The sequence below is a fragment of the Anabas testudineus genome, chromosome 9, assembly GCF_900324465.2.
Source record: "Anabas testudineus chromosome 9, fAnaTes1.2, whole genome shotgun sequence".
NCBI lineage: Eukaryota > Metazoa > Chordata > Actinopteri > Anabantiformes > Anabantidae > Anabas > Anabas testudineus.
The window spans coordinates 24,933,128-24,949,127 of record NC_046618.1 but is presented as its reverse complement, the minus strand read 5'-3'; the positions used below and the strand labels follow the sequence as shown (position 1 = coordinate 24,949,127).

General features: G+C 38.2%; 2 protein-coding genes across 2 annotated transcripts in view; one reads left to right on the top strand and one right to left on the bottom strand.

Moving 5' to 3' along the window:
* Positions 1–1,451: 1,451 nt before the first annotated feature.
* On the bottom strand, positions 1,452–8,349 carry LOC113150094 (ras-related protein Rab-14-like). Its single transcript, XM_026342485.1, has 8 exons — positions 8,226–8,349; positions 7,698–7,756; positions 6,143–6,196; positions 5,571–5,748; positions 5,217–5,283; positions 4,832–4,919; positions 4,703–4,733; positions 1,452–4,290 (listed from the first exon to the last, which is right to left on the bottom strand). The coding sequence occupies exons 2-8, from the start codon at positions 7,747–7,749 to the stop codon at positions 4,113–4,115; spliced, it is 648 nt and encodes a 215-aa protein (XP_026198270.1). The 5' UTR covers positions 7,750–7,756; positions 8,226–8,349; the 3' UTR covers positions 1,452–4,112.
* A 1,366-nt stretch (positions 8,350–9,715) lies between these two features.
* The window catches only part of si:dkey-220o5.5 (actin filament-associated protein 1-like 2), a 17,155-nt gene continuing 10,870 nt past the window's right edge, over positions 9,716–16,000 (top strand). The window contains exon 1 of the mRNA XM_026342450.1: positions 9,716–9,871. Coding sequence (XP_026198235.1) covers positions 9,856–9,871 — 16 coding nt within the window. The 5' untranslated portion in view covers positions 9,716–9,855. The remainder of the gene's footprint in view (positions 9,872–16,000) is intronic.

The window sequence follows — 16,000 nt, the reverse complement described above, 5'->3', positions numbered from 1 at the left end:
GTTCTTGCTACAAACACACTGAATCATTGAAAAACTCAGCAGCTCAGAAACCTGCAGCTGAAATGTTCTTAAAAAAACAAACAAAAAAAACAATCGTATAAAGAAATTCACTTCGCTTTTCAGGGACAAAGGTTTTTGTGCTGCTCTCCCACGTCACTGTTAAAGCATCTAATCTGGGAGCGCTCTGGGAACTGGATCCTACATTTCAGACCTCTCTCCGTCACTGGTGAAGGAAGCTTAAGATGCAGTCACCACAAAACTTTCCAGCACAGCTTCAGGTGTGCCAACAGACTCTGAGACACATTTAACTTGCTGTAATGGTTCCTCTTGTTCATACTGCTCTGCAAAACATTCATTTTTAATCTAAATGACTTCAATGAAGTGTGCTCACAAAATGTTGCCAAACGTCTGTGGGGTGATGCAGAATGAGAGAATCAGATCTGGTAGTTTTATCTTTTTAGGAAGAGGAACAGTTACAGCAGGAAAAGCCTGTTTCAGTGGTCACAACACTCGACTATTGACACAAGAGTCTCTCTAAACTTGGCGACTCCTTGGTCCCTGGAAACTTTGATAGAATGTTGAACAAAACGTGACCAGTGAAAGCAGCGAGCCAGTTAATAAGTGATGCAAAGCGACAGGATGTGTGAAAACCCGAGAGTAGGATGTGTTGTTTATTTTTACAGTGAGGGAGGGAAATCAAGCATCAACCGTCCACCAATCAGAGTTAAATCACACTGACCTCTACCAGTCAGACCAACCTGTTAGTTAAAACCAGATTCTGTGCTCAGACAGTCCCCAGGTCAGTCTGGACTTGCAGACAGCAGGTTACAGTGGTTTCTAAATCCCTTAAATTAGGACTGGATGACTCAAGACCAGAACCTGAAACATCACAGAGGACGGAGAGGTTAAAGTAAACAGGGCAGATTTTCCCATCAGCTGTCATCAACGTCCGAGTCCCAGAAATGACAAACGTCAGTGAAGTGAAGTCTGTAGGAAACAGAACCTGATCATTTGGTCCTTAATCTTCATGTAACAAAAACATTTTATCAACAAATTACAATTAATTATTGTAAAAAACATGTTAATACAAAATTAGATCTAGTTAACACAGAACTTTTGAAACATTTTAACGTGGTCAGTGTAGATAAAGTGACATTCAGTAATGTCATCTAGAGACCGATTCTCCTTTTATTAAAATGATTAATTTGCCTTTTACTGTACCAGTGTATTTGACATTTCCCTTCAACATTAGCGTATTTAGCACAGACCACTTATAAGCTTAAAATTTAAATTACAACTGATTAAAGCGACAGCAAATGTTATTTAATCAGTTTAACTTTATTTTTTATATATTTATACATTATCTCATTTGCTTGTTAGAGACATTTGTCACTTCTGGGACATTTTGTTTGGTTTTGCCCTGTTGGAGAGAAAGTGGACAAACTGGAGTCTTGACAGCTGATTTATTTATTTAGTGTAAATCTGGGTAGATCAGAAACGTATCAGGACTAAGCTACACTAATTAATTAATTTTTAAAACACTGAAACAAACGTCAAATTGTACTCACTATACATATGTCACCTTATCTTGTTTTTGACGCACTGCTGAACACAAAATCGACCATTGCAGCTTTAAAATACAGCTTCATTCTTTTAGACAGAGCTGGAATGATTGGAACTAAAGTGACCGATGGACCCAGGTAGAACCGGTTAAAGCCGTTAAGACCATTCATTTATTTTACATTTTATAATTTTGTTGGTGACTGGAGGAAACGATAAGGCTGATATCAGAGCTCAGGCATTTTCAGTTCATCCTGATCACGTTAAAAAGTCATTTTTTCAAAAGGCATAGTTTTAAGTTCTGTGCAACGTCCCAAACGTGTTGCTTACAGATAGAAACGTTTGTGATTCATTCACACACTTTGTCTCCTGACTCCAAATATTCAGTTTACATTCTACATTTAAGAAGCTAATACATGTGACACAGCTTCAGTTCTCAGAGATCAGAGATTGAGACGCATTGTAATGAACTGTATTCCCGACCTAACATTAAAAAAAACAAAACAAGAATAGGCAGAAATAAATTACTTAAACTGGAGGGAGGCAAGAAAATGGCCACTAGGGGAGCTGTCACGTCAAAATAGATTTCCATTCTTTTTGGTTTTAAAAAAGAAAAAGAAAATGATTAATAAAAATCTCTCCTGGACTTGTGATGCTCTGAGGCACCAGCAGTGACATTCTGGTTCAGATAAGTGTTTTGTTTTTTAAAGTTGGTGCATCTCTCCACAGTGATAAGTGTTGTTCGTGCATCGATGTACAAGTCGCTCTAAATAAAGCAGTTTAGATGTTTTTTAAAGTGTGAAGCTGCAAACATGTTGGCTTTGGTTTCTGGGTGAGTTCGGCTTCCTGTAGGTTTCGGACCGAATAGCATTCCTTTAATAGTCTTATCTGGATTGGATGGTGTCTAAAAGTTTTAATGCATGTTGGATGACGATCTCTAATGCTCGACAGTGTGCGCATACGTGTGGACCTAGTGTGAACTAAGCTGAGATTAAAGCAATGGACTCGTCTTATGAACCGTTTTGAAGAAGACCAAGGTTCTGGGATTGCACTTGAATGAAGTTAGGAACTTTGCAAGAGACAAGAGTAAGGCTGATCCAAACAGCAAGAACCACAAAGGGATCCTGAATTTTAGTGACTAGTAGAACTTAAGAACTCCCGATCCTACAGTTTCTGTGAAGAAGCTCAGTAGATTTTAGAATTGAGATGATGAATTACAGCAGAGGAAGAAATGTTAATGTTAATGTTTCCAGGCCACTCTTAAGATTAAAATGATAGGATATCATACATGTGTAGATAGAATTACATATTTAAACCCAGAGGGTTCAGATAAAATATGGATCAGATTATGTTGGTAATTTTAAGTTAACGTCTAGATTTGAAGGTAGTCGGGAACGGGGAAGGGAGAGCTTGAGTGAAGACTGAATCTGTCCAAATCTCCAGATCTGGACAGAGTGACTTTTACTGACATGTAGTCGACGATGGACTCGAGGTTTTTTCTGAAACACTGTATTATATTTTCTAGGACGTGGGTGTTTTCAAGCGTTGCCTTGTGCTGGGTTTGTCCTATTCGGGATTTAAAACAGTCCAGGTTTGCCAACCTTAAGGGGTTAAGACAGCCAAGCTCGAGTCTAGGCTCTGGATCTGTCCATAGCAATGTTCTGTTCTAGGGTTCGGTCGGTCCAAATTAGTCTTGTATTTTCATGGGTTTGTTAGCACATGGCTGTTTTATATCCAGAGGTTAGTCCAGTCTAGGAAAGTTGGAGCTGTTCTACCCTGAGTTTGAGTCTTACTGATATGAGTCCAGCTTGATTCATCTCTGGGTGTTTCACTGTGATGTGGGGGTGACAGCAGCACTCTAGACATGGAAGGGATGTGGTCCAGAGGGAAGTCCAGTCTTGGTAAAAGCAGATGTCTGGTTATGGGTTTAAGGCTGTCCTTTTCTGTGGTTAGAAGGGTTGGTTTTGACTCAGGTCCGGGACATGTTTTGGTGCATCACAGATCTGGGATTTAAGTCTTATAACTTTATTTTTAATTTTAAATGTGTGTGTTTTACCTCCTGTATGACAATGATCCCCAGTTTAGACCTTCACCCTAGCTTCAGTTGGGCCAACAGCACCTTAGACAAGTCTAGGCCGTGACAGTGGCGTAGTAAGAGCCAGGAGGATTGGTTTATACAGAGGGATCAGATGATAATCTAGATTCGGTCTGGATGACCTGGACCCTGAAACTGTTTTACACACAACACAACACAACGATGTCTGGATTGTTGTGGGATTCGGGATCTGGTTTAGGTCCTGATTTAACTAAAGCTGGCAAACGTTTGAGTAGGTGAAGCCGAGTCTTGTGTTTTGAGTTTTGGGTACTGAACCGAGGTCTGGCTTTGACAGCAGCTGGCTGGACTGTGTCATTCCTGTGTCAGATGTAATCCAGATAAATACTGATTGATGCACTGGAAGATGCTGAAGTTAGTGCCTGAAGAAGAGGGGATCTGTCTGTCTGTCTGTCTCTGTCCGTCCTGTGTGTGATGGGTCTGTAGTTTCTGTCTGTGGTTAGCAGCTGCAGCCTTCTTTGGCCGGCTGGCTGTCGGTGTTGAGGCGGCCTCCCTGTGGTGCGGACGGTTTGTGCTGCACTCCCGACTCGGCAGCATTAAGGTCCAGACTGCCATCTTGGATGTTCTGGTAGATCCTCTTTGCTGCCTCTAGGAAGGCCTCCTCCACGTTCTCCCCTCTGGGGGAGAAATTCAAGACAGATGAAGAATCACAATAACACAGACAGTGACGAGAGGAGTTGATTCAAATGATCATTTCAGAAGCTGTAATCTGTGCTGCTCAATTAATTTAACTGGAATCAATTTAATTCCCAAGCGCACAGTGAATGAAACGTTTTGTAGTCTTGTAGTGATTTATAGTCTCTGAGCTCTGTGGGAAGTTCCTCTGCCCTCATGGTTTAGATGCCAATGCGATTTTTCAGTTTTTCCTTTTTCATTCAATCTGCTGTTTCACTTTGTGAGAGTAGAGACAGAGATTACTGAAAAAAAATGTATTTGAGCGACTAGTATCAGGCTGCAACGGACACAATCTACCACAGCCAGCGTAGTGGGTGTGATTAATGGTGAAAGGGAAAAACTGTGTGTACTTACGTCTTAGCGCTGGCCTCTAGAAACAGCAAGCCTATCAGTAACAGAAAGCAGAGATCACAACCAGTCAGACTAATGTGTTTCAGCTTAAAATCCATTTTAATGTTCAGCTGCTGCACACAGGCTTCTTACCGTTCTCTTCGGCGAACTGTTTGGCTTCTTCGTACGTCACGTCTCTCTGAGCCTCCAGATCGGCCTTGTTACCAATCAGAATGATCACCTGAAACACGTTGTTTGCACATTTTACTAATTATCTGTAATTAAAGGTCACCACCTGTCTTTTAACCGAATTATAAACTCTGTGATTCAATGACAACAAAGCGGTAACCTTTGTTTCAACGTTTAAATATTTGAACCACGTCTTAATGAATGTTTTACAGTAACAGTAAATCTTTACATGCTGCAGATTTATTGTGAAAAAACAGCAACTAATTCCATACTTGTAAATTTCTCTTCTACTGTTGAGATGTTTGATAAAGCCAGAAGAAATTTATTTGGTGAAAGATTGATGACTCACTGTGTTTGGGTTGGTCAGGTTTCTGGCATCTGTCAACCAGCTGCTCAGGTGGTTATAAGTACTTCTCCTACACACAGACAAATGAAAGGTCGTGATTAAAAATAAAAATCGAATTTACGCTCGTTTTGTAAAAACTAAACTTCAGCTAAGAAACATCAAGTTCTTGCTCATTTCATGTCTGCTTCTCCTACGCTTAACAAACAGCAATGACAAAATAAAACTTCTACGTAAAAAGATCAAATAAACATGAAAATGACAAAACTCCGGTATTTTCTCTGCATCATTCCACATTTTTACAAACAGCTGCTTGTTTTGGATTTAGACACAAACCCACCAGCTCCTCCACCTCAGTACCTGGTGATGTCGTAGACCATCAGGGCCCCGGCAGCCCCTCTGTAGTAGGACCTGGTGACGGCTCTGAAGCGCTCCTGACCGGCTGTGTCCCAGATCTGCAGCTTCACCTTCTGACCGTGGACCTCCATGATCCTTGTCCCAAACTCCACCCCGATGGTGTGAGGACAGTCTGCCATGACTGCACATACACACAGAACACATTTATGTAAATATTAGCACTGACAACACCATAGGACAAACACAGGAACTCTGACGTAGAGCAGGAGTGATGGTTGAAACAACAGGCCCCTGTGAAAAGTCCCCAACTCTCATTTAATCAAAGAAGGAAGAATTACAGCAAGAAAAATCTGCTGCACTGTTCAAATTAGCACTTGACTATTATTAAACTGTGAACTTATCCTTTAATTTCTGTTGATGGACAAAGAGATTCATAGTTAACTGTAGCAGCTCCACGGCATCAGTACTGCTAAAAAAGAACGCTGGATTCCTAATCCGCATGACATGACCGGCTTTCTTCATCTCACCACACACGACTGATGGAGGGGAAAAAAACAAAACAGAAAAATACTCACATTTCTTCTCTGTGAACTGATGAAGCAGACAAGACTTCCCTACTCCCATATCACCTGGAGACACAGAGAAATCAAAGTAAAATCACTCAGGTTCAGCTTCTTCTGTCAGAATCACTCAACTTGAGGTTTGTGAACTAGGACAGTTTGATCAGTTCACTTAAGTTTAAACTCATCCCGTCACAGAGTTTGAGACAGTACTTCCGCTCACGTTGGCTCAGTGAAACAGAATGAGTGTCGACTGTCAGCTTTACTTTAAGTTTGTTCCAACATACTGGTTTAACAGTGCAGGATTTACAACCATTTTTACACAGACCTCCAATTTTAGTGGCTAAGATGTGTAAGAACAAATCTTACTTAGAATCCACCGACAAAACCAAATTCTGTTTTCGTCCCTTGGTGATGCTCTGCCAGCTCTTTACTGCAGCTGTTTTTACTTCCTGGTTTTGGGTCATTCAGTAGGTGAAATGCAGCTCAGCTGGATTCAGGTCACATGACTGATTTGTCCAGTCATCTGACCTGAATGAGCTGAAAACACAGTACTACATAAAATGCCATATTCTAGTACATTTGTAAAATTCCTTTCAATATTTATTTATTTATTAGTACTTTGTGATTTTACTCTGCTGTGTTTACAACGTGTGTCACGATCAGGTCAGTAATAAAACAACACTTAATGTAACAAAACATGTTTTTATCTGTGTAAAATTATCTACAGAGGCCATTCTGCAGCCACAAAGGGACCTCTGCTTGATTTGTTACTCACAAATAAAGAAACATTAAATGTATGAGTTCTTTAATGGAACACTCAGTCAGTCTTATATGAAGATGTGTGTCACCTCACTGGTTTAAAAACATCTCACCAAACAACCACAGATGACAATCAGCCAACTGACAAACGTGAAAAAAAGGTGGAGTAAAATACTGCCAGTAAAAGTACTAATATCACACTGTAGAAATACTGGTACAAGTAAAAGTCCTGCATTCGTTGCATATCAAAATATAGCTTAAGAACCAACTTAAGTACGTACTCATTATCTGGAGTGGCACATTTCACATTTAGCACTGAATTATAATAACTAATACACAATTATTACTGCCTCTGTAATAATGGAGCTGATTTTAACCTCCTTATGTGCCATTTGATTAATAATTATAATATTAATTAGGCTAATATATAATGTTATTATAAATATTCGTACATTTGTCACATTTTACCTACAGTTTTGAGGTATCTGTATTCTAATTGAGAGTTTGCATTTGATGCAACTTTAATACTATTCCTCGACTACAGTTCAGAAGGACATACTGAACTTTTCCTCCACTCTGTGTATGTGACAGCAGATAAATAACTAATAATCTTTAATGCAGTGCTGCTACTTCAGAGTACATTTCAGATTATGATCTTAGTACTTCAACTCGAGTAAAGAATTTGAAGTATTACTTCTCCATCCAAGTGCTTTCACTTTTAAGTGAGTGTGACTTTTGACTTCTGCTTTTACTGCAGCTCAGCAGTGAGACACTGGAGCTCCTGAGGGTAATAAACGACGTTACTCACCGATGATGATGTATTTAAAGATGTAGGAGTAGTTGTAAGGTGCGGCTGTCATCTCGATACTGTGAGGAGATTAGAAAACAGTTTAAGTGTAGGTTTAAACAGGTAGTACACTCCCTGACCGTGTGTCTGTCTTTCTTTCTCTCTGTCTTCTCCGTGTTTAAACAACCTGAACAGAACCTGGTGTGCAGAAACAAACAAAAGGAAGCTTCCGGCTAGGCTAACACACAGCTAAAGGCTAAACATCGAGCTCAGCTTTAGCTTGTAGCGTTAAACACCGTGACAGTCACGCAGGATAAAAGCAGACATCTGTAGCAGAAGCACTAAACCGTGTCAGCTGACTTCCCTCTCTGTGAAAACCTGTGAATCCCTTATGTTAGCTTAGCTTTGTTGCTAACCGGCTAACAGCTGCAGTCCTGTCTACGCCTTGCTAACTGCTAACAGCAGGAGGGCACTTTTATCTAGACTCAAAACAAAACCATCCAAAAATATCCCGACACACACTCTGTGATATAAAGCCAGTTGCTTTACCTTCGGTTGGGGTAGCAGTCTAAGCTGTAAATCGGATCAAGCTGCTAGTTAGGTGGGTAGTTATCTTTGTTAGCTGTTAGCCTGCTGAGCCGTCAGGAAACCTTTACCCTCTTCCGCAACTCTTCCTCGCCGGCGAGAAAAGATGTAACATCGCGAGATTTACAGGTTCCTACCGCCCCCTGAGTGGTCGATGAAACATGCAGCGTTTACACAAATATATTATAACACATTTATATTAACACATTTATATTAACACATTTATATTAGAACATTTATATTAGAACATTTATATTAACACATTTATATTAACATGTTTATATTAACACATTTATATTAACACATTTATATTAGAAACATTTATATTAACATTTTATATTAGAACATTTATATTAACACATTTCGATGAACACATTTAGATTAACCATGTATAATAACAGTTTATATTAGAACAGTGATATTAAACATGTATTTAACACATTTATAATTAACAGGTTTATAGGAAAACGTTATATTAAACACATTTATATTAACACATTTATATTAACATGTTTATATTAACACATTTATATTAACACATTTATATTAAAACATTTATATTAGAACATTTATATTAGAACATTTATATTAAAACATTTATATTAACACATTTATATTAACACATTTATATTCAGCAAATAAAGTTATTTCTTCTTCACAATATTAAGAGATCATGTAAATGAAACTGTAAAAGTCTTCACTTATATGAACAGATGAAGGTTTTCATGAATTCAGTGAGTTATTCTGTATAAACTGAGACTCTAAACACTCCCTGACCACTTTATTGACTAATATAGTCTAATGTCCAGTACAGCAGCTCTGTCATACAGTCTGCTTTTACAAAGTTATAATTTCTGAGTTGAAACTGTCAGAATGGTAATAATTCTACTATTTGTACTACATCTTTCTTTTTATGTTCTTTGTTGATTTATTTTTATTTATTTCAAGTAGAAAAATGTGCACAGTTTGGTTTTATAGCTACTGTTTTTATTGCTGTTTAAGTAGCTGTCTTGTCTTCACGGACACCTTCTAACAGAAACATGGGAACTGTAGATAGTTGGCTGCTGGACGTTTTTCATATGACAAGGTCTAATTTAGTTTTTACTTTTATCGCTTTATCCTGCAGATGTGTTATGGTTATGTTATGTTAGTCATTAAAACTCTTGAATATAAAGTCAAAATAAGAGGAATCACATTGTGCTGTGTGATACTCTAAGCCACCTCCTTATTTTCTATTGTCTCTATTGTCTTTTTCTGTTTTTCTGTTCATTTGTCTGTTCAAAAACTTTCTTTAAACTCAATGTCTGTCTTTCATATAGACACATTTAACCTGGTTTACATGAAGTCTGGTTCTGGTTCTGGTTCTGCGTGGATGTTGTTTTTCACTCTACATAATGAGTGTGTTGGTCCGTCCTCTTTCTCCTCCCTCGTGTTTTGGTATCACACAGCGGCAGAGCTCAGACTCCCTCACACAGAGCAGAAAGACACACACAGAGTTTACAGAGGAGGAAATCTGTCGGCCGCTTGATGGTTTGGATTCTTGAGCTGAGAAATGAGACTGAACATCAGCAGCTACTGAGACGACAAACAAGACATGGACAAACAGAAAGGTACCAAACTCATTTTACTATTTATAAGTACAGTTATCCTGCTAAAACGATCCACATTAAAAGTGGTGGGATAGAAACTCAGATCATTTACTGAAGTAAAAGTATTTACCACCACTGGGAAAACATTCCAGTGCAGCATTTAAAAGTGAAGTATGATAAGGACAATTAACTTAAAGTATTAAATATAAATATAAAAGTATCTAATATAGAAACAAGTTTCTGTTTTACTATTATCATTAACTTAATATGACTAATTTGTTTTTGTGGAAGAGGAAAACTTCCTGTACATAAGTGGTGAAAGAAGAACTCCAAACTTGTACTTGAGTAAAAGTACAAAGTACTCTTAACAAAATCCCTAAGTACCCAAAGCAAAAGTACTCATCACACTGAGTGTCATACATGAAGTTACTGTATTATACTTACGGATGCAGTAACATCAGGTAAAGGTGGAACTTTATGTCCTGACAGCTGCTGCGTCCAGAATCAAACTTCTGTATTTATTAGTTCCTCAGATTCTGTTTGAACAATCTACATCTGTCAGAGGAGAAGAAAGTGGAGCCAGTAGACGTCCAAATAAATTAAATGTTTCTTAGCTCTAGGATCCAAATCTAAAAACTATTAATACAGAAAGTCCCTAGATCTGCAGACTCGGGGATCAGCACACCTATGTCCCTGACTTTCCCGCTGCCCGGTTGACATCACACCGGATTTACTTCCTGCCCCTGCAGGTGGTGGGCCCACAAGGTGGCAGCTCCATGTAATTTGTTTGGGCTGTACTCGATTGGGCCTCGTGGGTCAAGACCTGACCACAAGATGCTCACCAGCGAGCTCCCCTCCCAACCTTAACTGGGCGAGTTAACACAGTCTGTTTCATCTTGGGTTTTCTGACTTTCAGTCTCGTTCCTCCCTTGGGACCAGTTTTCCTGACAACACCGCTTCTAGAGTCACTGACAAACCCGTCCACCATGTTATGAAGCTGATTCTCAGTCGGAGAGGTTCCTCTGTAGGGCGGCCTACAATCAGCTGATACCTTAAAAAGTTCGGACTTGGAGTAGAGCCGCCACTGCTCCTTCACATTATAAGACCACTTGAGGTGGTTTATCAGGATGTGTCCTGGGTGCCATCCATTGAAGGTTTGGCTGGTACATCAGACTAGTAGGAGGCCCCAGAGCAGAGGCCCCAGTAGGGTTGTACAGTAGTTCTTGGTTGGTTTCAGTCTGGATTGAAGTGTTGATCCAATAGACAGTCTCAGTTTCCCATCAAGCTACAATTAGGATTTGGAACTAAGATCAACAAAAACCAAAGTTGTACCTGAAAAACTGATGTAAACTCTATTTCTCCTTGGTGCACTGGGCCGGTGTTGTCTCATCAACACCTCCCATTAAACTGTGTTTTTCCTCAGTGGTCAGTAAAAGGTCAGGGTTCAGTTCAGGGTACGGGAGCTAAGGGGAAACAGTCATGATCAACATCACTACCGTCCGTCACACCTGACGCGACTGCAGCTAAAATATCCCCATCAGTCACGTTGTGGGATCCGTCTGTGGTCTCTTTATCACATTGATGGTATGTTAACTACAGCGGCATGACCATCGGAAACTCCCGCCTGTCCTCCTCCATCATCCTTCTTCCTCCTCCTGCTGCCCTCAGGAGACGGAGCTAATAGACTGTTTAGATTCCGACTGAGTGTGTGACAAGCATCTTCAGCATCTTTGTTCCATTACAGCATCCTGACGAACTACTGAAGCAGTTTAGTTACACAATCCTGTAACTGTTCAGAAGAGGATTAACGTCCTCACAACAGATGCAGACAGAGTTGAATCTTTTTTAAAATCTCATTTGAACTTGTGATGAAGAAGATGATGATGATGATGCTCGACACGGCTGCTATTTCCTGAGAACAAATGCTACAGAAATAAAATGCTAAGGACGCTAATTGTTTATTTTAGCGTGGTTGTTTTTTGTATTCTGCTTTATTATTTAGTTTTGTACAAACGAGTTAAAATGGACGATGACAAAAAGTAAAAGTCAGATTATATATTATATTAAGGTTTATTAGTGAGCTCAGTGACTACAGAGAAATCCACAAACTGGACTAAACACTTCAACACTGGGACCAGTTCATGGCTTCCTGCTGTGAGGCTGATGAAACGCCTCAGGTTGAGTCCGTTTGAAGAAACAGCCGATCAGTAACGTAAAAGCTTCTGCAGTTCTATATTTACCAAGCAGAGGATGAAAGAGAAAGCTGCTGCTGCCCCACACCCTGTAGCTAATCCCATCTCTCAGCTAATGTCAGGGTTCGGTTTTCATGGTAAAGCAGTTTAAATCACAGTAATACACACTTTTATCTAATCTTTTCAATTTGACTTCAGTAAAAGTGACGCTACTGTAACAAATATTCACTCACTTGAGCCTTCATTAATGTTTGTTGTTTAAACAAGTAAAAGTCTGTGAGGCCCCATTTTTCTTCACTCTGTGTATTTAGTACTTTTAAATGGTAAAAGGTCTTATACAGCACTTTTCTATCTAACTCAAGGCACAGCAATACAACATTTGAGTACATATTAACACATTTATATATATATGTACTGTATATATATATATATATATATATATATATATATATATATATATATATATATATATATATATATATATATATATATATATATATATATGTAGATTTAAGATTGTAGATATGTAGATTTTTTAATTATTTATTTATTATAATTAATCATTTATGATTATTTTAGTTGATTAAACTCAATGTTTTCTAGTTTTATTGACAGAAGTTTCTCTGAGGTTTTGATGGTAACTTGAATGAATTTGATTGAATGAATTTCTGAAAGTTCACTCAACAGCCTTGTTGAAGAGTTTAAGTTCCACCGAGGGCAAATTTAAATCTGGAAAAGAGGCTAAATGAGGCTGTGATCAGAGTTTATTGTGTTAATTGTTGCTGTAGTTCTGTTTTTTAAAGATGTTGTGACTGTTAATTATGACTGACTTCATCTGTCTACAATTCAAAGGGACAGTGGGCATCGTATGTGTGTGTGTGTGTGTGTGTGTGTGCGTGTTTTCTGCAGCTTCAAAGCCGGAGACAGGAAGTAATGTTGATGGTCAGATAAGCAGCGCTCAGTTACACAAACTCCTAATTTCTGAGTCCAGCAGCAGTTTGTCCAGTTTAAAATCGTCTTCTCGTCTTTGTTTTCTAAGCGTCTTTCTGATTTCGTATGTGCGTGGTGGGTCTGTGAGTTATGCACATATCAGTGTTTAAAACAGCAGCAGGCTGATAAGCAGAAGCTGTAGGATCCTTAAAATCAGCAGAGAGGAGTTAATCAGAAACATTTAACCTTCATCTCCCACACAGAGCTGAGTGTGACTGGACTCACTCTGTGCGTCTGAATGGAGCGGCCACACAATCACCGACTGTCTGCTGGGTTGTCCTCCACATTTTTTACATTTCCCCTCCCTCTGATGATAATCCACTTCAGTTCAGTTACGCAGCCACAGAAACAACTCATTTCCTAAGTAAGGTTGATGTTCTACTGGTTACTGAGGAGGTTCTGGGAGCCTTTTAGGTTCCAATGATCACACAGTCAGATTTTAGTGTTGCTTTAGTGATGACTCAGAAGATCTTACAGGTGACAAGTGGTTGTTCTTTAGTAGGTCGTGGCAAATGAGGAGATCTTACAGGTTCTTCAGGTGCTTTTAGTCACAGAGCAGGTGCCAGGTGTTCGTTAGGAGGTTCCAATGAGAACCTGTGTTCTCATTTCATGTACTTAGATAAAACTGAAGTTTTTTCAGGTGATGTAACAGCACAGAGTCTTTATCCTGTGTTAAACATTAGCAACTTATCAGTGTTTATTCTGTCTCATCCATTAACATGTGAAGGTTGGAACGGCTGAGAGGAGGTGGGATGTGGGAAACTTTACCTGAACAGGTGTGATCAGGTCACTAGAGTTTAAGAACGGTATGTCTACTGTGGTACGGTTACACAGGAAACACCCTGATGTTTGTTCACTGATACTTTGTGGAGTGGTACAGTCAGATGGTGTATTTCTATTATTATTATGAGCTCAGACAGAAATAAAACGTTGATCCAGAAACAAAACTAAAGGTTTATATTTTCGTCTGTGAGGCTGAATACTCGTCTTTTACTGCAGCTTCTCAGCTCTTTACTCTTGTGAAGTGAAAACACAGTCCGTTCATTCACAGAGAGACAACAGCTTCATTCATAACTCGAACACAGATGGACCTCATGTCAGTTTTCATGTTTATCAACCTGCGGATGACAAACTGAACCCCCATCACTTTCTGTCTGCTGCTGAACCGAACAAAGGCCGATTAACTACAACTTTTTGCTCTGTTTAAGGATAAATATTGGAAAACGTTGGTGGCGGTTTGGTTAAAATCTAATTTTTATTAAACAATTATTTTTCAGAATCACATTAATAAAACAAAGTGCAGTAGAATAAAGTAAAATATGTTTTATAAGTTGTCTGTTGTTACCTGATGCAGCATTAAACTGATTAACATGTTAATCATAATCTAATAATATAAAATTATTAGAACTTAAGTAATTTTAAATACAGGACTTTTATTTTTATAAATAATATAAATAACTAATATAAATATAAGTATTTTGGTATTGATACTTGAGTAAATGATCTAAGTACTTCTTCTATTACTGCTTCTGTAATATAATAATATAAAAGTTACATGGGTTTAGATCAAGGGATTTTGTTCTTTAACTTCTACTACCTGTGTAGTGGAAGCACATTTCCTCTGATTATACTTTTCCATTTACACACTGGACTTTTACTTGTAATAGAGTATTACTTTGTTTTATTAAAGGATCGGAATACTTCCTGTACTGCTGTGGATAAGTACAGTTGCTGTAATACAGTTCATTTCCAGGATATTGTTCAGCTTTAGTCACTGAAGACATGAAGGAAAAGAGCTAAAGACAGTTTGTCTGTGATAGAAACAGATACTGAGAGAGTCAAACTGCAGTGATCTAACCCGAGTCATCGCTCTGATCATCTGTCAACAGTCACAGCATGAGTCACTGTCGCTCAGATAAAGTCTGTTTTCTGCTGCATTTCTCTGTTATTTCACTTCACTGCCCCCCCCACCCGGGGAAGATGAGAACTGATAATGAGCTCAAACACACAACTGGTGTACAGTAACTACATTTACTCAATACGACACTTATCTGTGCTTTAGTCGGCAGATTTCCTAAACTTATTAGGATTTATTCCGATGCACTGTGCAAAATTAAACTCAATTTAAAAGTCTGAGATTAAACTAATAATTAATTAATTATTCACTCATTTGAAAATTAATCAGCAACTGTTTTTATAACTTGATTATTTATGTACATTTTTATTAAAATATGAAGTACCCTAACTGAATAGTTTTTATGGTTTTCAAATGTGCTGATTTGCAGCTTTTCTTCATCTTTAACCACAGTAAACATTTTAATTCAAACAGTACACCACAACACTTTCCTCACTATTTATTTTTATTTTATTTTACTGTCTTTCATTTAACAGTTCATGGATCAGATATAAATATATCAAAAATAATAATCATTGGTTTCAACCGTATACACACACTCACATATACGATGCATATTCACAGATTTCAGTTTACTGAGACCTGCATTTTAAATTGTCCTTGTGCTGAAAATATCACTATAATATACTAGTATTGCAGTAGTAGTAGTACAGTTCAAGATAAGGTAACTAGTATAAGGTAAAACTACACAGGTAAAACTATAATGGTGAAGGTTGATTTAAATGTACTTTCCTTCAACACTGTTTATTGGATCAGAATAACGGATGTGTTCATGTTTAAATGTCAGTTATGTGGCAGCAGGTAAAGGTGGAGCTGATTTTAACCCTTTATATTCTGACAGCTGCTTCATCCACAAGATAATATCAACATGTATTAGTTTGTTAAATTCTAAATAAAGGACATAAAGCATCAGATACATGTGGTGGAGGCAAAGTACATAAAATGGAAATAATCGAATTCAGTACTAGTACTTCAAAATTGCACAATGATACTGTATACACTTAAATATATACAATAAATACATTTACTTAACATTATGAAAGCAGGATTTTA